General features: G+C 39.8%; 1 protein-coding gene across 1 annotated transcript in view; it reads right to left on the reverse strand.

Annotated features, from left to right (window-relative positions):
* Window positions 1–22,490, reverse strand: part of MOXD1 (monooxygenase DBH like 1) — a 50,185-nt gene that overhangs the window by 24,568 nt on the left and 3,127 nt on the right. Inside the window, exons 2-4 of the mRNA XM_063390027.1 lie at window positions 12,056–12,202; window positions 10,464–10,631; window positions 10,037–10,120 (exon numbers count right to left, since the gene is read on the reverse strand). Of these exons, the coding sequence (XP_063246097.1) occupies window positions 10,037–10,120; window positions 10,464–10,631; window positions 12,056–12,202 (399 nt within the window). The remainder of the gene's footprint in view (window positions 1–10,036; window positions 10,121–10,463; window positions 10,632–12,055; window positions 12,203–22,490) is intronic.

Here is a 22,490-nt window from a genome sequence, read left to right on the forward strand (position 1 = left end):
TTTTTATTCCTAATTAATTACCTGGAACTCTGCCACTCATAAGGAGTTTCTGACTTTAAAGACTTACAGTAATTTAGACTAAATCCAAAGGAAGGATACCTTAAAGAAATACCAATAAAACATTGTTTCTGCCTGACATATGCCTGAAGATTTAAGATAATGCATTTAGTAACAGTTAAAAAATATAACCCTGAGGAGAAATCTCATAAAAAGCTCAGGTCAAGCAAAAACTTGTTTCATTTGGTTATGCACCCTGGCAGTACACTCACTGCACTCCTAAGCAGCAGAGCCACTGGCAGTGGTTGCAGTCTTCAGGATGGCCAAGGTCTCTCAGCACAGCTGACACACTTCAAGCAGAATTAACTGGCAATTAGTCATGAACGTCGTTACTTCCTTATGAAAAAAATAGCACAATAAAGTAATATGGATCCAAATATGCTTCAGGTCCAAGGCTAAAATGGGTAGCCAATAAAGAGTTTATATTTATTCAAGAGGAACATATAGTTTGAATAGTATAAATAATAAAGTCAGTGAAGGTACTACCATTTGTTCATGGAATCACCATTCTTGCACAGCAACATCTACTTCTTTGAGGCCACAATGGAAGAGGTTTAAATTCTATTGTAGAACTGCAAAACAATCCCCTCAATCATGCAGCTAAATAACATTACACTTTTTCTCCTCCTGCTTGGGAGTGGGCACGCAGCTTTGCCTGAAGACAGAACACACGAGAATTGACAGCGTGTCCCTTTCTTGTTTTGTGCATAAAGAAGCACGCTGCCAGGAAACATATTTTCTGAAAATGACATGCTGACCTCTGCAAGGGGCTACCAAAAGGGACCACATGTGAGAAGGACCTTGGGCATTTGGATACTGAGCTCCTATAGGAGCCACCAACCTGCACACCCTGGCACCCTCAGTTTGAAGGGAAAGAAGGGAATAAAATAAGCACAAGGCTCATGATTTTGACATTCTCTGGAGCAACTCTCAGGAACTATTGCTTGTAGCTCTCTAAAAATTTATATTCAGAGGGTTAATATACAAACATAAGAAGGCTTACAAAATAAATGCAGTTAAGTGACTATCACACTAATACTATTTCCACACTTTCTCAACCAGAGTCAGATTCTAGTATTCTTTTGCAGGACTTCATCACCCATCAACACATGCAGAAAGTCACACAACCAGGGCTATTTTCAGATTACATGGTTCTTTTAAAGTCTGTGTTAAAATCTGTGATTGGCACTCCATAAAACAGAAAGACACAGCTTTAGTCCCAGCAACTTAAGTCACAGTAATGGAAAGGACACAGCAGTGCAGGAAGATGGCGAAAGGGGAGTATGTTCAGTTCATCACACCTTGTTCCTCCCACTGCTCAGGGAGAGAAATCCTTCTCCTGCTTTAGGATGGGGTCCCTGTCATGGGTGACAGTTCTCCATAAGCTTCTCCAATGTGTCTCCATCCCATGGGCAACTGTTCTGCATAAACTGCTCCAGTGTGGGTCACTCTTCCACAGGGTGCAGTCCTCCAGGCACAGCCTGCCCCCACATGGGTCCTCCACAGGGTGACAAGTCCTACCAGGAAACCTGCTCCAGAGTGGGCTGCTCTCTCCATGGGTCTGCAGGCCCCTGCCAGGACCCCGCTGCAGCACAGGCCTCCCATGGGTTCACAGCCTCCTCTCAGACATCCACCTGCTCCAGCACGGGCTCCTCCATGGGCTGCAGGTGGATCTCTGCACCCCTGTGATCCTCCCTGGGCTGCAGGGGCACAGCTGCCTCTCCATGGGCTACACCAGGGCTGCAGGGGAACCTCAGCTCTGGTACCTGCAGCAGCTCCTGCCCCTCCTTCTGCACTGACCTTGGGGTCTGAATAGTTGTTCCTCTTGTATATTCTCACTCTAGTATTCACTGGCCACAATTACATCTCACAATAACTCTTTTTATTTCTTCTTCTTAAATCTGTTATCCCAGGGGAGTTCCCACCATTTCTGCTTGGCTGGTGGCACGTCCATCCTGGAGCCACCTGGGATTGCCTCTGCTGGACACAGAGGAAGCTTCTGGCAGCTTCTCCCAGAAGCCACCCCTGTAGGTCCCCACACCACCAAAACATGGCCATGCAAACCCTATACAGTCTGCTATGTGTGGACATGTGGAGAGGCCTTTTCTGACCATTGTCAGTCTATTTTTCCACTGTTACTAATGTGGAGTTTATGAATCTATGCTCTGTTCATAGCTGTGACTACTGTGCATTGCAAATGAAAGGAAAGATGCAGAGAGTCATATTATAATTTTCTGAAAAATATCACCAGTAGCTGGGGCTGCAGATTTAAAGACTGGTATAGAAGAGAAATACTTCATTTAGATTGGGATAGAAAGTTCTGCTCCATTTGAATACCATTCAGCACTTTAATTTGCCTTATTGAAAACTTGTTTAAGATGCTCCTACAATGTGATTTGTCTGAATTAGAAGGTTAATCTTCAGAACCAATGCCAAGATGCTAGTAGTTCCAAGCTAGGTTTGTTCTGTGGTCAATCCACACAAGCGCCATCAAGACAGATTTTGAGATTTTACTACCTACGAGCCTGCTGTTCTGGTATTTGCACAAAAGATGCTTTGTAACTGCTCATCTAAGGCCCAGTGCTGCTCTGAAGTGTTTTGCTGCCTACTGTGATAAGAAGTGCTGGATTTTTGGCTGTGGATAATTTTCTTATCTTTTCAGTGCATCACCTCGTCATAGGTTTACTTGAAAATCATACATAAAGCTAAGGATGAGGAAGGAAAAAGACAAAATGGGGTTAATCAAAATGGGGTAAGGGTCTCCTGAACATCACCCCACCAGTCCTCTCAGAACTGGTTGGTAAAGCTCAGAGATCATCACAAAAACTGTATTTTCCCCTTTTTCATGCTTACTTTTGGTCACATTTTAAATTAAGGCTGCTGCCATCTCCCTTTTATTTAACCAAAAAATCACACAGCACAAATATTTTCCTACCACCCGCTCGCATGGTCAATACGTTGCCATAATGGATGTTGTTTTTATTTAGAAAGCAAAAATCAAAGAAAATGGATTAAATTAACTAGACATTCAACTCTGCTGATGACAGAAATGAAGTAGGTTATTTTTGCATGCCAAGTATGTAATAAATAAAGCAGCAATAACTGCATAATTTAAGAACTCTTACAGTTAAGATACACAAGTGAAATGAAAGAGGATTACTGCAAAACAAAAAATATGTTAGAAATACAAAGTTTGGTAGGACAGTAAAATCTGCGGTCATATATAATTTAATCTGTGATCACAGAATGGAATAATACCTTAAACAATTTTGCATTTGAAATAATTTAGCAGAACATGAAACAGTAATGTATTTCTGTTATTTCCTCAGAGAGTTCCTGGGAAACTTTTAATTTTCAGCCTGTTCAGTTACACAAATCTTTAGCACTGCAAAGCCTAATGGGCCAATTCAGGCTTGCACAGAAGAGCCAGCCCTGCAGATCAAAGGGCAGATAGCTTACAAGCTCTGCAGCGTAAGGTGATTGTTTGGTTGCCAATCTAATTTAGTGGGGCTGAAATTGCTTTGTAGGGGAATGCATGGGAAAATATAGAACATTTGTTTATGTCAGGCTGCATGATGCGATTTGCTAGAGTTATCACATTTAGCAAAATGTAAAAGTTCAGGCCAGAGAGTAACAAGCAGTTACTGTCTGGTATCACTCAAGTTAAAAATCAGTGCCCTCATTTAGGTACTGCAGGCTACAAGCTGCCCTTCTGGCTTCCAATCAATCAGTCTCTTAAACTGGAGCCCCTTTGTATTTTCCCACTGGGGTCTTTGGTATTAATGAAGCATTCCACTGTCAAAAAGCAGAGTTACCCTTGGCAACAAGTTTTTTGGAGTTTTTACTTCCTTATCAGTTTGCCTCAAAACAGAACATGAAGATTAACTGGCAGCTGCTGGTGTGTTCTAATACAGGCCTTTCTTTAATTGAAAAGAGGCTCCCTCTTCTAAGGAGATCAGCAATGGAAAACTTTAGTGCTGATATAAAAATATGCCTAATGTAACACTTCTCAGCTAATGCTAAATGACTAAGTTTTTTTCTGGTTACATGATTAGCCTGTTTCATTAGTCACATTGTAAGTTTAGTGCCAAAAAAAATACAAAGGGCTGTGATTGAGAAAAGATCATTTTCCCCACAGCCATTTTTTTTTCATTATTATTTTGCAATTTTTGCTTTTAGCCCAGTCTCTTCTCTCCCCTGGCCTTTTTGGTTGGGATATGTCTCCCCTGATTCATTCATCTGGGAGTTACTTATCTAAGACAGGCTGGTGGTCTGGGTTCTCTCATCCATCAGTGGAGAGAGAGATTGAACGATACACGGGATGCTTGAGCTCATACATTTCTGACAAACCCTCTAGGATGATACAAACAGCTAGTTTTGCCACTGTAAGGTCAATTAAGCAGCTGGCTCAGACCCACAGATAAGTCAAGTTAGATGAGAGGAAGCCCATCTCTATGACTGAAAATTTACTGTCTTTAATATGTTGTCTGAGTATTCATCAGCTATACTGAAGAGATACTGACTTTTGACCACACTGCCTCTTTCCCATTTCAGCAGAGCTAAACCTTCTCACACCATTCTCATAAGCAAATAATACACATGAAAGGATTGCTTTACACAAGAACCAAAACTTCTAAGAGCTCACAAAATGCAACTACCATTCTCCTTTCCAATGCCAAATGCCAGCTAAAACTGGATGTCCTATTTAAAAAGCTCTCTGCCAGAATCAGAAATATTTAATGCTTTTGGGCACAGCCACATCACAGCATTTCTGCTAATATTTCTCTGACTATACTAGTTTGGAAACAACCTATAAAGTTTAGGACTGAGGAAAAATGAGTTATTCTTAGAGAAAAGACATGCAGATACAGAGCTAAGTGACCATACTACCCAATTTTGGAGTTTATTTTACATAGAATGTTTTTCCTACTCTTGGAGTAAAATTCAATATTTGACATGTTTTTGACTAGGGGATTATTACTAATGAAGCCTGGGGATCTACTCTTCCTGAGGAAAGCACAGTGCTTATAAAAGAAATTAAGAAAACATAGGGGGGAAATTTACAGTGTTGGAACCAGCACAGGCATGCTATGCTGAAAAGCTTCACACAAATAAATTATGGCACATCTGGCATGTAGGATATACATACCAGTCTTTCACCAGTATATACTCTAAATTTACATTTTACACACAGCATTAAGCAATTTGTCAGGTGGAGAGGGAGACCACAGGTCTAGAGGATTCACAGAAAATCTAGAGACAGTAGAAGAAACCCTGTATCTTAAGGTCTTTTAATTGCAGCAGAAAAAACAGTCAAGCGCATGGAAGACCTGATGTAAACATGAAGACAGTAAAGAATCTTCAGCAGATACAGTTATTTGAATAAGCAATACAGTTAAACTGAAATGACAGAAGACATGGAGTATTGTTTAGTATACTATACTAACAGTATACTACTAATATACTATAGTATATTACTAAAGATAGTAATAAAAAAGCTGCATCCATAGAATGACAAGTAGAAAAAGCAGTTACGAACAAGCTTTGAATACAAAGCAAGAGCTGAATTTACTGAAACACTGGGAAGTATTTCTCATGGACATGAAACAAATTTTCACTTTTTTGTTGCTAGTAAACATCTTCATGATGCCTGCTCACAGCGAGGAAAAGTAAATTCAGCAAATAGTCACAAAAAAATTATCAGCAAATAGTCTTACAACTTGTCAAAATACAGAGACGTGTCAGCACACACATATCCACACACAGTGACAATCACAAAAATCGGACACCTCAACAGTACAAAAATTGTAAGATTTCAAAAGATCCAGTCTGCTGCCACTGAATAACTTCCTTTTTTTTTTTTTTTATTTTTTTTTTTTTAATTGAATGAGCAGAAAGAAATATGCAAACCAGGTAATTTACAAGAGGCAGGATGCTGCAGAGCCCCATTTTCAGGGTGTGCTCCCTGGGATGATCACCTCTGTCTCTGTCGGCCCAGCTCCTTTCCCTGGTGCAGTGGTGTCTCTGTGTGTGTGGCTCTCCACACTCAGGGTCCTGCACTCAGCATGGCTTTAGCAGGGAGACAAATATTTTCATGCAGAGGTAGGTGTGTGGACCTGCCTGTGTGTCTGCTCTACCAGTGGATCCCGTTCTCCCTCCTTCTCAGAGGTCCTGCTGGAGGGGAGTTTCTTCCTGAGGTGCAGTTGGTGAAACCAGAGACTTTTCTTTAGGAATGTGATTAGAAGGCACATTCAGGACCAGTCAGAATAATGACATTTACGGAGAACTGCAAATAATCCCAGCAAGACAATCTTAAACCCAATGCCAGAAAGTCTGGGCTAATAAGTGGAACGCATTTTCTCCGAAACCTACTTCTGAGAAAGCTCCCGGCTAACTTCTGCATGTGAGAAAAGTGAAAATCCCTTGGGCAGGGAGCCTGAGGCACACACCACTGCCTGAAGCTCAGAGCAGCAGAACAGGCCAATGCACACATAGCTGCAGGAGCAGTTTGCAGACAGGCAGCCGTGTACTCTCCTGTGTGAAGAGCAGCCAAAATCCACCACTCTGGGACCACTGTAGGACCATCCTGCATCTGATCTGAACGCCTGAATGCCTATTACCTCCAAGTAATCCCTTTCATCTGTTCTGCCTATATTATTTTCAAGATTTACTTATTACACTTATAAATGGTTCTGTTAATAGAAAATGCCCTGGGGGGCAGAATCTTGCAGAAGTTTTTCTTTTTCAATTTTCAAGGAGCCACAATTCAGCCAGGTAGGCAGTTTAAAGCTGAGGAGTGATGTAAACCATTAGAGTCACAAAACCAGCTCAATGCCTGGTTTTGGTTGTTCTCTGGATAACTATTGACACTATTATGCCCAGCTTCTGAGAAACTGTCTTATTGTGTTCTATTTCTTAGCAGGCATGCTATTATGAGTTGTCTCTCCAGAAGTTCCTGGAGGCATTTGAAACAGAAGGCATTGTAGGGACATGTAGAAAGACACAACCTCCTCCCTGAGGAGAATGTTGCAAGAAATGTGAAACAAAAGATTTAACAGAGAAGTTCTAAACCTGGCTCGGTGCCCCTTTATTGCAGTGAAGACCTGTTCTCCATTGGTAAATGCAGCATAAAGAGAAATTACTTATCCACGTCCTTATTCTACCTATGAGACGAACAGAAGAATACAATCTTATCTCTTGCACAATTTACAAATCATGTAGAGCAGCTTGATCAATGAAAATATGCCATTTCCCCTTACCTGTGATTCCTGAAAAGTAACATGAATATTAGGTAAAGAGAAAGTAAAGACCTAAGGTCTTACATAACTTATCTTTGATTACTATTGAGTTCTCTTGCTCTAACTATTGCTTTGTTTTGTGCAAAGAGAAGAAACTAAAACACCACTGCAGGTGAACCCTAAGACTCAAGTGTTATCAGTTAGCCAGCTGTGGCACCATATATCTGTATACACCTTAAATATATTCTGGCTTAAAGCATAATATTTTTTAAATAATGCATCTTCAATAGACATTAAAAAATACTTTTAAATTCAGAATCTGGATTCAGAATCTGGTATTTGTTAACCAGAGACAATTAAAAGCCTTGATGTCTACCTTTAAAAACAGGTCTGATTTTTTTTGTTTTCTTCATTAAACCATCATGCCTTCCTAATGAAACTGATATTTTAAAATATAGAGTGCTCAGAGCAATTTTCAAGAGGAAGAAATGACAGAGAACAGTGGAATGTAGGAAAAACTTTCCAATTGTGGCTGTTGCACCTACTTGAGACCCCAGATCACCAGCAGATTTACACATCAGCGCAGCTAAGCACACACTGTCCAGCGAGTGCCAAGCTGAGCAGTTCAGCACTCCAAAAAATCACACAGGAGCACAGAAATGGCCAAAGACAGTTCACATGTACACTACTGAAGCAGACTAAATTATGCCACAGACAAATTTGTACCATGTCTACACTGTTTTTTCTATCTGTAAAAATGACACGTGTAGGTTTGTGTGAAACCCGTGCTACAGAAGGAATCCAGAATCAACATCTATGTAAGTATTTAACTAACCCAGACAGTTTGATCAGGCCAAAGAGTTCATCCACCCTCCCCTTTGTGAAACTCAAGCTCTGTTTGCACAGCTAATATCTTCCCCAGTAGCCATAAGCCCCATCCTTTGTGTATCAGTAGGCTTTAGGAAATGTTTAATCAGTTTGCAAGAGCACATAGATACAACTCCACAACAACCCTCTATGTGGCATCTAAAAACGTCACTTATTGGAAAATATAGGTTGTGCCCCTGAACAGAAAGGTTAAGGAAGTGTTCCTACTTAAATCTACTCTCTTTCTGTATTCCTTTTTCTCACTCTAAACATTTTTAAGAAACAATATGAAATTTTCTTGCTTTTCTGAAGATGTAAAATCACCGAGGATTCTACTCTAATTTTTAACTTTATAAAACATATGCTGATTTGAAAATATGATTTCTAAAACTTTAATACTCTTTATACATTATTATAAAAATAAAAAATATAAAATTATTCTGAAAAATCAGCCAGTGTATTTCTGAGCTAAAATTTTGTTTTAGCTTCAACCAAACACTATTTTTTAAAGACTTAGCAACTCTATATGCAGTCATGCAAAGCGTTTAGAAAATAAATTCAGAATTTATAAATAATGAATACTCCTAGGGAACTTTTTAGCAGAACAGCAGGTATCTACAACTTCCACCAAATTTAACATGGAAATCTTGATTCTGACACTACTACTTTGAAGGTCTCTCTGAAACCAGAAAACTAGGAATCTTGACATACATAGTGTAACACAAGAAAATGCTCTATTTCATACAGTGAAAGTAGCTGTCACAAATTTCAAATGTGATTAAAGATCAAGTACCTGAAGGCAGAATTTTGGGGCTTGCAATTGTTCATTCTGATAAAGTGCAGAAACACACATTATTTCAGAGTAATTATAGGTATTTATCATACAGACATTGAGATCACATGGTAAAGTTCTTCAAATTAATTTAAAATTTCAGTCATACTGAATGCACTGAAGAAACATGACTGACAATTTAACAAAAAACAAGAAATAGAATTCTACACTTAATGCATTTGTGGGTTCAAAGAAAGATAAAAATGAGGGCCAGAACTATCTCACTGTGTTATCTTCAGCATATTGGAAAAATAAGAATTTGTTGTTTTATAAAGTCTTCAGTATATTGCTTATGGGGAGAAATGTTAGAACTATCTTTCCCTCAGCACTCTTAGGTTTTCAATTTTGAAACAGAAAGAGAGGTTATAAAATGTGTTATAGGAAAACATGTTTATGCACGTGGATTTTCAAATCACCTAGGATCCTGCTGAGCATTGTGTGAATGTTTATTCACACATTTTCATTATTTTTAAAATAAACTGCAATGTTCATCTCTTTTTTTAATAATATTTAGGTTTTAAACTTCTGAAAATACTAATGTGTGTCTTATGTGATGTAACCTGGCTCCACTGGCCATCACAAGAAAGGTGACTGGAATCAAATAAGAACCTGACCTTTTATTTGAACAAACATCAACATTAAATTATTTTTAAACTTAAAATTGCTGTCTCTTAAAAGAAATCCATTAAATTCCTATATAAAAGTAGATACTCGATATAACATGCTTTTAGACAATTTTACTTAGTCCTTGCCAGAAATATTTACAGACAGAAATCATTTTGAATCTCATTTTCTTAAGGGAGAGAGGATGAAGGAGAAAAGAACTGCAAGAAAGAGGGTCTGTCACTGTGTATGTTAGTTGCCAGTGCACACCTGAGCCAGGTTCTGGGCACATATACACAAACATTTGATCCATATTTGTGAATACAGACAAGAAGTCTTGTTTCTTTCCAGTTAGCAGTGAAAAAAAAAGTGCAAGAACAGATTTGAAGTGTAATTATTATTTAAATTCCTCTAAATTTTCTGAGTCTGAGTCACTCACCTTTGTCACATGATGCTTTTCATGCTGTACAGGAATCTTAAACATTTGGCACCAGTATGTTGTGTCCTTGTCTGGTACAGGCACCTGTCTTAATAAAAAGGGCAAGAACACAGTATTATCACAGAATCACAGAATGGTTTGGGTTGGAAAGGACCTTAGAGATCATTGAGTTCCAATCCCATTGCTTTGGCCAGGGACAACTTCCACCAGGTTGCTCAAAGCCCCATCCCTTGAAAACTTCCAGGGATGAGGCATCCACAGCTTCTCTGGGCAGTGTGTTCCAATGCCTCATCAACCTCACAGTGATTAATTTCTTCCTTATACTTAATTTATACATAACAGTCACACTACCCATTGTGGAAGTCCAAGGCTTTGGCTACCATCTTGTTCCCATCTCCAGAGAAACCCACAACATGGAGTAACTTACGTCTTTGTTGGTCAAGTCAAAGTATGGCAAAGAGGCGGATGAGACTTCCTCTCTCTCAGGGTTCAGCAAACGCAGACTCTTTGTACCACGATTCGATCCGTGGTAGTTTTTACCTGCTTCTCCCATATCTTTGTGGTGGTAGGCCCATATTACCCGCACTGTGCTCTCCTAAAAAACAAAGCAAAATGTCCACAAGAGATAGGAGCAACCTCTTCCACAGTTCCTATAATTCCTACAACAGCTGTGACACAGGTGCATTTAAGCAATGACAACATATTCCAGAGGAGCAGTCATCTACTTACACAATTTGGCATTTGAACAAAAAAATGTTTTATACTCAATGGGTCCAGTGGAAATACACAGAAATTAAATTGTTCTCTGATAGATTCTTTTCCTAATGTTATAAAGTGAAATCATATCTTCAAATGGCAGAGCAGACTCATAAAGAATTGACCAACTAAATATGTTACAACCATTTTTCTAGAGATGTTACTTATTTGATCAGCCATCAGAACGTTTGCCCCCCAAACATTTTCCAAGCTCCGGTCTGTGAAGATGTGAATACCTTCAGTGAATTGTTGTCTTTAGATACTATGTAAAACTAACATTCAATTACAGAACAGATTTACATTTTTTAAATCAATCTACAGCCACTGCACAGATCAGTTCTCTGTAAACCTCAGATTCTCAGATTACAATAATGACCCTTGAGACAAAGTGCTATAATAAATCCTGAAGTGTCTCAAAACACTGAATTATACCGAGAATTTGGAGCAGGTGTGCAAACCAGAGATCCATGACTGCCTGGAGAACTAGTGGTTTATACAGGTGGGGTTTGCTTCCTTCATTTTCAGCCTCTTATGTTGCTATAATTGCATTTATTGTAAAAATACAGATAATGAATATAGTGTTTTATTCCTATAGTAATGCTTCCAAAAGAAGGAGTAAACAAGCCAAGGCATTGAAAGCCTTGCAAATCTCTCTAACCTATCTGTCATTTCCAGTACCAAAGTCATCAGCTTTATGTGATTTAAAATTACGCTTAGGAAATAGCACAGCAATCCCTAGGGCAACAGAAGAATTTACCATGAAAATTATTTTACCATGGAAAGTTTTACCATAAAATTTTTTTCACTTTTCGTTTTGAATAAAGAAATGAAACAAACAGACCCTTGATACATATCTTCTCCAATTTTTTTAAAAAATCTGTTTCTAAAATTAATTACAAGTTAGTGCAAAATCTTAAAGGTATTTCTCAGTTTGGCCTCTCTTGGATGGTTATAACAATGGCATACAGGACTTGATGGCCCAGAGGTATCTATTTCAATCCTGTGTACACTTGTTAGAAATGGCAGAACATAATGTACTAAAGTAGAAGAACAAAGAAAGCTGAAATTTAAACATAATACTTTAATAAAACTAGCACAAATATTTTACCTGGTTAATTTGAGCAAACAGATATTTTGGAAAGTGAATTTATCTAATTCTGTCCTTTTATTAAAAAAAGATTTAAACTACCAGTTTAATGACCACATATACATTTATCCTGTATTAATTACTTCATCCATCTACATATAGTCAGAGACTCTTACCGTTATGCTCTTGTCATTTGTGTCACAAGTGTGCAGCTCTCTGCTAAAAGCCAGTATTGTATGTGTACTGTTTTCCATGGCATATTCCAGACGGTAATCCTGTTGAGGGTCCTTTTTTAGTACTCTATTTTCATCTGTAAAATAATCCTATTATAAAAGAAAGGTGGCCCATTATTAAAATCTAATATTAAAAATTAAACTCTATGTCTGATACTAAAGCATTTTCCAAAACATTTAAAACTCTGCAGTGTCAGTTTTGAATCAAACAACAAATTTCAGGTGGCACTGAACTATTTTTTTTATACAAAATCTTCCTGAAAGCAACCTTCCTTGATAAACAGCTTAAACAATGCCTTAAGTAATTTTAGCAACATGCTGCCTGTATGTAACTGCAGAAATAAAGGTTGGACTCAACAACCAAGAAGCTTTATTTATCATAACTGGGATGTCATAAACTCCAAGAGAAATTACAGAGAGAATGAAATTCACTTAATATTTGCATCAACGACAGTGTCGCTCCTTTTTCCCACAACTTTTCCTACATTTTTTTCTTTCCCACAAAAAAAAACCCCTCTTGAATGAACACTGACTGGAACCAGAAACCCTACGGCTTAACTAGCACGAAAAGTGCTCATTTCATACAAAAGCTGCTGGGATTAGGTTGAGGTTTTGGAAGAGGCAAGGGAGCTGTTTGTAAGAAAGATGCTTTCCATCCAGGGTTCTGCAGAGGCCCAGCACAAAGGAGTAGCATGGCAGCAATGTCAGGTCATTAACCTCCTCACCCCGGATTCCTGCAGCCCTGTGCAGCTGGGATCTGTCCCTCCCTCTCCTCCCACTCTGGCCATCGAAGAAGGGCTGGCCACTGCTTCAGATGCACCTCCTCTGGTCACCCTCGTTTGAGTTTTAGGCTGTTCCTTCCTGGTTTGGGGTGGGGAAGGGTCTTTTAACTAACCAAGGTATTTCTCATGCCGAACAGACTACTGGCAGACACCATTAATTGTGTGATGCCTTTGCAAAATAATGCAGCACTGTCTGGTCCTGGCAGGCACTTATTTTTGTAGCTTTTTGGACCTCTGTTCACTTTTGGAGAGATTTCTAGCTTTCCCCTTTCATTAAGGTTAAGGTAACCAATCTGAATAACAGTAAAAAAATTATGCCCAAGTATTTTGATACCAGTAAAAAGCAACCGAAGCTTCAGTAATTCACAAAAGGGTTAGGAGCTGTAATCTTAAACTTAATTCCACCCTAGAAATCTGTGTGTGGGCAAGACACCAGAGGTTCTTCTTTTCCTGTCACCACTTCTTAGAAATACAAATGATTAAGTACATACATGAGAGAATAGGCAAATGGAAAAATAATCACTAAAAACTGCAAAACACAGGCCTGGGGCCTGAAAGAAAGTGAACTGATGAGTTGTACTTGTTTAGAGAAATAACTTGGATTTGCTGTTTTCCAGACAGAAATAATAAGCCTTGTTTTGCAATGGTTCTTTGAAGATAGATGATTTATGGGATAAAAACACTCCACTTCAGCCCTGCATTAGAACTTGGAAAGAGGCAGTGTATTGCCTATACATAATATCATTTCCGCTCCAAAAACACTCTTCTGTGGAATCTCTGCTTCCGTCTTTAAGTTACTAAGCATTTGTCTGGACAAGAAATGTAACCTTGTGAACATCAGTTTTTATTGAAGTGTGGTATCTTTCCTTAAATGTTACCTTAAACTGGAGGAAGACATTCTTAGGAAAGCACCCACACTTTGAAATATTCAGGAATTCAAATTAAAGAGCAGCTTTTGCTCATTGAACAGGCTCAAAGTGCCTGCCTGAAACCAGTGTGAAAGGAAGCTGAGAAATATGAAGAAAAGGTGTGCACTCTCAAATGTTTTGTGGTGAACCTCACCATTTCATCACACGTCTAGAGGACACAGCTCTAACCAGAAAAAAAACCTTTGTGGCATAGTCCTGATTTCCATGAGCCTGAGCCAAGAATGCAAAAATAATGCAAAGAAGTGCTGTAATGAAGGTATAAGCTCAGAAATGCCTTGATAATGTCGTTGTCAGTGTAATTATCTCACCCGCCTGGATGACAGTCAAAGACAGGTCACAGCTCTGGCTCACCACCGGGGGCTCATCGTGTGGCTGCTGGAGAATGCTTTGGGGAAGGTGGCCCCAAAGCCCAGGCCCCCAGAGAGGACCAGGCTGCTCCTCAAGGGATGAGAGCTGTACTGGGCACTCACACTGCTGCCTGCTCAGGCACTGGCTGCCCACCCCTACTGCCAAAAATGAACAGAACCTTGCTGATTTCAGTGATTTCACCTGAAATTATTTTGTGGCTAGATGTAGCTAATGCTATTTTTACTTCTTTTGTTGAAAATTATCCAGATGTTCATCATAAAAATAAAATCAAATAATGTCACACACACACAAAAAAAAAACCAGCACCAAATAAAACCCTCACACAAAGCAAAAAACAACAAACACCAGCAAAACCAAAAAACCCTGAACAACTCAAAATTTGATTGCTCAACCTCTCACATGAAAATGGTTTGCTTTCCAGTTTTAAAAACTCAATAATGACACATTGTCCAGGAATTATATGCATCTCTCTGTTCACACAGAAGATTTTAAGTCAAACTATGTAGACTTTGCTCAATTTACTCATCAGAGCTTTAAAAGCCTTTAAGACGTGTTTGTGTTCGAAACAGAATGAACAAAAGGTTTTCAAAAAAGATGACACAGTGACATCTTTTTCAGCACAATTTGGAAAAAATTGCAATCTGGAAAAGTAAAAGAATGTTAAGATATATCTATGTAGATACATGTCTGTACCTTTATACATTCTCTATACTTCCTTTCAGAGTAGAAAAATAAAGTCCTGCTGCCAAAAGTCCTGGTGCAAAGGCAATCAAAACCATCACATTTGGACTGCCTCCACTCTTTTGTCTAGTCAAAGGCTGAAAGCCTTTGAAAAGTGGCAGTACAGAGGATGGATCTACCAGAGGCCAGAGAGGCTAAGCTGGGCATTTGAGCTTCAGCTAAACTAAGGGAATATAAATTTAATTTGAAATTCTCTCAGGTCTAGACTACTGTAATGCAGAGCTCATCCAAATTCACAGGTTTCACTTACTTAATTCTGTAAAGAAAGGAGTGGGATGTTTTAATCCACAGCATTACAGTGCTTTGATTTCTATCACAGATAGTTCTAAAATGGGCTTCGTACTGGAACAGTTTATTCTTTCCAACAAGCAGGAAAAGGCTCTAACATGATACAATCTTTTTTTACATGGATCTGATTTTGCTAACCCACACAGTTAGCTAGAAAACCAGTGCCTTTTGTAGGGTAGATTATACTGATACAAGTCCCCTGAATTTCATGGAGTCTGTTGGGGGTTAGGTTTCTTTCCTTTTGTTCCTTTTTACTTATAGAATTTTTCTCCATAAGTTGCTAGGAAACATTAACTACTGGGTATTTCAGAAAATTAAAGAAGTGGCCAAGCTAACGGGAGGAAGGCACCTGGTTACACTTCTCTTATCCAGGGGTTTACCTCCAAGGCAGAGATACAGTGAGAGTGGGCAGGTAAAGGATGGGCTGGAGCAGCTGTTTGCTCTCTCTCTTGGCTTTGGAGGAGGATGGTTGGAGATGCTGCCTGGGGAAGGGAATTCACTGCTGCAGTTCACTCACTGCTGCAGTTTGCTGCTGCCGCCGGAGCCCAGCCCAGAGCTGCTTCTGCCATGGGGTGAGCCTCTGCTCGTGAGAGCAGCCACTGAACTGGGACCTTATTAACACCTGCCTCACTAGAAGAAGGACCTATCTCCATCTGCTCGGATGCCCAGGATCCTGAGCTCGCCTCTCCCTGCCCTGCTGGGAGCCTGGCTGCTGTTGTCCCGCCCCTGCTGCTTCTTCGGCACTGTTCCGAGCTTTTGCTGCTCTGTAGCCTCACACCCCCTGCCTGCCTGCAGAGAGATCTTGCTGGCCCAGCTTGCTGCTTCCAAGAGTCCTGCAAGGGCAGTGGGATTGGCTGCCCCAGGGGTTTGTGAAGCAAATCCTCTCCTCCATCCCTTCCCCTCAGGGCCCAGCCGCCATCACCGCAGCCCCAGAGCCCGCCCACAGCGCCCCCTGCAGGCGCGGGGGAGTCACCGCCCCCGCCGTGCCCGCCCGGAGCCCGCAGCGCCCCCGCTGGCCGTGAGCGGAACTGCACCGGGGACAGCGCCTGCGGCCGAGGAGGGGCACCAGGCTCCTGGGGCTGGGTGTTGTTAATGCCGTAGTGGTTGTTGTTTGTTTGTTCTATTATGCATACTAGTAAAGAACTGTTATTCCTATTTTCATATCTTTGCCTGAGAGCCCCTTAATTTCAAAATTATAATAATTTGGAGGGTGGGGGTTTACATTTTCCATTCCAAAGGAGACTTCTGCCTCCCTCAGCAGACACCTCTCTTTCAAACAAAGACGAGTCCCAACAGATCTACAATGATTTTCAAGTCTTGAAAACTGGATTTCTGAAACACTCGCGTGTGTGGATAAATCCACAATATGGATTTACTGATTCAGTACTTGCATCCAGATTCTCCATTTTCTTATACACACAACAAATATATATCATATGTTTCATAAAGAGAATTTTTTTCAAATTACACATGATCAGCTTTACAGAAGTATAAGAATCAGTGAAAGAGAAGGGTAAAGGGACTATATTTTTCTAGTATGAATATCTTTGGTTATTTAAAGACTAAATGTTAAAAAAAACTTCAGAAGTGTTATTGGTCATGCTACATGATAACAAAGATGTCTATTTGGGCATTTACTTATGTAAATCGTTTACATGTGAAACATTTAAAGTTTTTGTATTCCCTTTGATAATATTGCAGAAAATGGCATATTGAAGTCTGGACTAAGTTGTGCAATCCATCAAATAATTAAGTATTTCCTTCCTCACATTACCTAGAAGTTGAAACAACATATGGAAAATGAAAAATCTTCCTGACATTACAAGATATTTTACGCTCTTTTCCAGATGTGAGGCAGATTATGTTATACTGTTTTTCAGATACCATTAGCCTCCCTCCTTCTTAAAAAATATTTTGTAGTAGATATGGTTTCTGATTTCTGTTCCACAAACAGTCAGGGAGAGTAATTTCTTAAGGATGTGAAAAGACACTGATTTCTCCTTAGAGAATGCAAGCACAGCTGCAGAGGGAAGCTTGACCCCAAAAGCCCTACCAGCTGTCATCACAGACTGAAACAGGTGTTTATGGGACTCCCTCCCCAGATCTTTACAATGTACAAGATTGTTTTGTTTATGATATATCCATTTCCCATCCTAAATTATATATATCACCTTTCAACCTTGTAGAGCATAAAATAATTCTCAGATTGTGGCCCCATCCGGCAATCACCTTGTGGGCTCAGCTTGTGAGAAACTCAGCCACCTCAATTTATGTGTGGTGCCCTTCACTAACTGGGCCATCACTGCTGTTCCAGCAGCAGTCTAACACTTAAAAGTGAAAAAAGGGACAAGTCACAAATGAGAAATTACAGGAAAACAAGCTGTGTTTCAACTTGTCCTCACTGATGCTCTGTAGTAAACCCATGGAGTTTGAAATGTCCCTGTCCTTGTTTAGGGTAAATTTGGGAGGAAAATTCCAAAGGTGTCCTGCTAGAAAGCAGATTCAGGTGGCCCCTCCCTGAGCTGGTTTGGAAAAATATTTCCTTGGAGAAAAGTGTAAAAAACTGTTTATTTAACAGAGTATTCACAAGCATAAAAAATGAATAACATTAGACAATGAAACCTCTCGCTGCTCTGAAGAGATTGCAAATTCAGAAAGTCCTTCTCGTGGGGTGTAGCTCAGCTCACTCAGTCTCTCATCAGTCGCTCCTGCACTGGAAAATGCCACATCCTGGCCCTGGTGGGACACAGGTGTGAGCTCCTGGTTCTCTTCTGGGTTCTCAGTCCAGAGCAGGCTGATCAGTTCCAAGAAAAAGAAAAGCCACAGTCCGGGGAACTTCTCTGCTTCAGCTATCTAAAAACTAACTAAAAGCAAAGGAGAGCTCTCTCCTGCTATCCGTGCTGCAGACAACAGTCTGGGAGCAGGAATGCTGAAGCTCTTATCTTCATGTTTTGAGTACATCCACCTCAGACAATCCACTGCTTCTCCTTCTCCCCTCCTTCACTCTCAGACCTAGTTTTAAAGGTGCAGAATTTAATATCCAGCATAAACAGAATAGATGACTGGGGATTCAAGCATCATAAAGTCACCCTAGGGCAATCCCCAAATTACCAAACTGATGCCAATGACCAAAGAGAAGCTCGGCAAAAAGGATCATGAAGCTATAACAAAGATGAAGGTTGGTGCAGGACAGGATTTATCTTAGTATAAATAGGGTGGATAAACTGCTACGGTAAGGAAAAGGACTGAGTGAAACATTTGTTTGAAATAAGCACCAAGTTATGCCTTTCTGGGTTTCCAAAAAAATAGCTGTGGTTAACATTTCTCTTTTTTTTTTTTTTTTTTATTGTTGCATTCAATTTAAATGGAATCCTGCTGCTCAAGGTTCCAGTACACTCTAGATGTTACCACCTAAAAGAAGCTGGTTTTACACTGTATTTGGCAAGAACCAAACAGAGTATGAGTTTACAAATAAGCAAACTAAACTGTTTTGCAACCTCAAATAAATTTCAGCTTGTGTTTCAGGCAAAGATCTTACTATGCTGTTACTCTGGGGAAAAGCAGAGCCCCCTCACAGCAACCTAACACAAAGCAGGAGCCTGAAAGCATCACTGTGCTCGTATAAGAACACCTTGAGAGCATTCCAGTTGACTGAACCAATCTTGAGATTGGCTGCAAATGAAAAAATAACCATACAAAGGGTACAGCAACAGCAATCAAGTTGCAGTAAGTTCCTAAATTAACTGGGATCAGTAAGATCACAGCCACTGTCCCATGAGCAGTCTGCTTACAATTAATTTACTAGTTTGAGGGGGGGTGGGGGCATGTTGCATTGGATTTTTGTTCAGGGTTTTTTTGTTTGCTTCTGGTTGTTTGAGTGAGTAGCTTTTTTGGGGAGTTGGGGTTGTTTTTTTGTTTGTTTTGCTTATTTACCTACACTGCAGATTAGCATGAAGTGATTCAGTCCTTGCTAGGAAGCCTGGATCTCTCTCATGCAGGCAGTTTCGAGAAGCTGTACGCAATTCCTGGTACGACTCAAATTAAACTGGCTGACACACACTAGAGTGCAGATTATTTACTTCAGGTGCACTACTAACTCTGACAAGCACAGAAAATTTTTATCCATAACAAATAATTGTGTGTGTCTGTACTTTAAATGCAGACACGCGTATACACAGACGCACATTTCCATTTGTGTATTTACAGAAACAGATAATGCCTGTATGTGTGTGTACATGCTTGTGTATTTTGTTTACAAAAGGAGAGTTTGCATTTTTTATACATGAAACACAATTATTTACTTAGAAATATGCCTTTTCTCATTCAGACTGGGTCACTTGAATACACTTCTGTATATTTCTTATATACACTTAAATGCTGCCCAGGATGGCCTACAGCCTGCAGTGGCATCCCTTTGTTTCTGTGACATGCCCGAGAAGTACAACACACCACTTTTTCTGCACAAAAATGAAAACACTGAAGGGTGGAGACCTGTCTAACTTAGCACAAGAAGGTGTAAGAGGCACTAGTGGATAGAGGTTGAAATATGACATTGTATATTGACATGGATAATTTGACATTGCGGCAGAGTCCCAAGGCCCTATACAAGTCTTTACATCAAGAATAAATGATAATTTATGAGTTTATATCCCAGTTATATCAAAAGATATAAAGCTAGATTAAAGGCTGTCTTAACACATGCAGACTAGACAAAACATGCAGCAAAGTGTTTTAAGGGAAAGAAAATCAGTAAGGAGGAGATACTGCACGATACAATCTTAGAACTGCATTTTATCAAAATGAACATTCCTTACACAGGAGCCACATTTATCCAGTCCAAGTTTTCTGGGTTTAATTATTTTAATTACTTCAATTATGAGAAAGATTAAAAACACTTAGGGGATTTTCAAGCACAGAACTTAGGGATACTTGTTCCCAAAATTTCTGGATCTGCCTTAGAAAATCTCTCTTCTTCCCTTTCCTGCTTCTGTGATACTTGTTTATATTGGGAATGAAATCATCCCCCCATTATTTTAAGCCTTTGCATCACTCACAGTGGGTAAAATTCCTTATTTTTGGGGAGATGTGAGAAAACTTTGTTTTCTTGTTGTCTCCAAAATCCAAAGGAGAACAGAAAGTTTGACAAAGAAAAAAAAGAAGAAAAAAAAAGAAAAACAATCTCAACCAAACTCTTGGAAACAGTCCCCTGAAGGCCTGCAAATTACAAGCTTCAGAATTCTTCTCATCTTTTGTTCACCAACTGTTGCTTCCTTGTCCTAACTATTGTACCTCTCAAAGGGAACTACAAAGCCCCCAGCCAGTGGAGATGTACACTGGAGTGTCTCTTTACGCCCCACACTGAAGCCAAGAGGGAGACATTAGTCATCTGGAGGTTTCACCCCGATGCCCAAAGGCATGAAATACCTCCAACCAAACACCGACTGAGACATGCCAGTGTGGCGCTCGCTCCGCATCTCTCTCTTGGTGCCTTTCAAGTTGTTTTCTAAACACTTCTTTTGTTGCTGTTGGCATGAGTGCACTTAAAAGCGGCATATCGTTAAGTACTGAAAATGCTCACTGTTTTCTGTCCTTCAAAATCTCTTCCAAGTACTTCCCTGTGAGCAATTAAGCTAACTCTATGGGATACATTTGATAACAGATATTCTTTAGTTTGGGTGACAGTTAACAAGCAAGGCTCTAATGAATAATAAAGTACTTTTTAGTGACACACAGTCCCTATTCACCCTAAGTAGGGACTATTTTTGTGCAAGTTCAACAGAAGATTCTAACAATGCAACCCTCTTGTATAACTTGCACAAAATAGGCATTCATCAAGGAGGATTACTCTCCCCAAAATGGGGCTCTCAGCAGCTACGTGCTGTGGGTGGGGATGCACAATTCCAGACAGGGGTGGAGACCAAGGAAAAGGCATGGGTCTAGCAAGAAAATGCATGCTGTGTCAATTCATAAGCACAAAAGAGATGCATTAGGAAAAGAAAAAGAAGAAAAGAAAAAAAAAAAAGAAGAAAAGAAAAAGAATAAAATAATGAAAAAGCTAGATGCAAAATCTAAGGCTGTCCCAAGATCTTGTATGAGGCGTAACACATGCTGCAAATGACCGTGGAAATATTTCAAGGTAACATTTTGCTAAGAATGAACTCTCCTTAGTCCAGCTCCTCCCCATAGAGACAAAGGCAGCTCCCAGCTTTCTAACACCGACCCCCATTGGTATCTTCTTGTTCTCAAACATGCTCAGCCAAATGCCACTGCTGAGTGATCTGCTGCTCTGACACCACAGGCTCTCAGTAATGTGTGAGAACAGTCTGCTCACTGATCTCCTTTTTCTCCTGCTCGGAGGAGGTGCCTCGCTCACCACAAAACACTAAGTCACATATCCATGCTATGTCCTCTGCGTCCTCCCAAAATATGTTTGGGTTCCCATTTCAAGTATCAATCTTCAGAAATGTTAGGGCAGTAAATGTATAATTCCCTGATCATTCCAACGTTCTTCAAAAAACTACTCTGGTACATCATGAGGGTTTGTTCTTCTTCTTTCATGACATCTTAACACTTTTCATCTTGGTATACATAGACAAAACTAAACCACAGACTTCCAAATTGTTTTAGCCTTTCCTTATGTCAGTCACCCTTTCAGATTAAATACAGCTTGAACACAGAAAAGCAAAAAAACCAAACAGTTCATTCCACCCAAGTTCAGCATACACTGAAAACTGAGAAAGTAAAACCCAAGCCTGGATATCCAGGACTTTGAGGCAAACACTGCCTGCTGATGGTGGGAATAGCATTTGCTTGCTCTGAGAGGATGAGGAATAAATGCCAGAGGAAACATTTTCTCTTTTTCCTCTGAAAACTATCTGGCAGTGTTCCTCCACCCCAATACATGGATCTTCCACAGACAAGAGTATGTGCTTTTACCCTAACTGGCAGCTGTAGTCTAACTATATTTACATGTTTATTCCCAGAAGCGAACTCTTACCTCTGAGAACACTTTCTATTTTTAAAGAAGGAGAGAGAATTTGGGGGAAAAAAAGGGCAAAATTGACCCAAGAGACTAGCAATTTCAATGCCCACTTGAAAGGCTATAAAGGTGTTTCAGAACATCTGAACGTCAGGCCACTAACAAGCATCTCAAAACTTTCAAAGAAACCAAAAAATGACCCCTCTAAGAGTTTAGACCACGATGCACATTTTCCAACAGATGGTCATGGAATAAAAACATATTTCTAAAACCAAAAAGAAAAGTAGGTT

Source organism: Prinia subflava, chromosome 2 (genome assembly GCF_021018805.1).
Source record: "Prinia subflava isolate CZ2003 ecotype Zambia chromosome 2, Cam_Psub_1.2, whole genome shotgun sequence".
Classification (NCBI taxonomy): domain Eukaryota; kingdom Metazoa; phylum Chordata; class Aves; order Passeriformes; family Cisticolidae; genus Prinia; species Prinia subflava.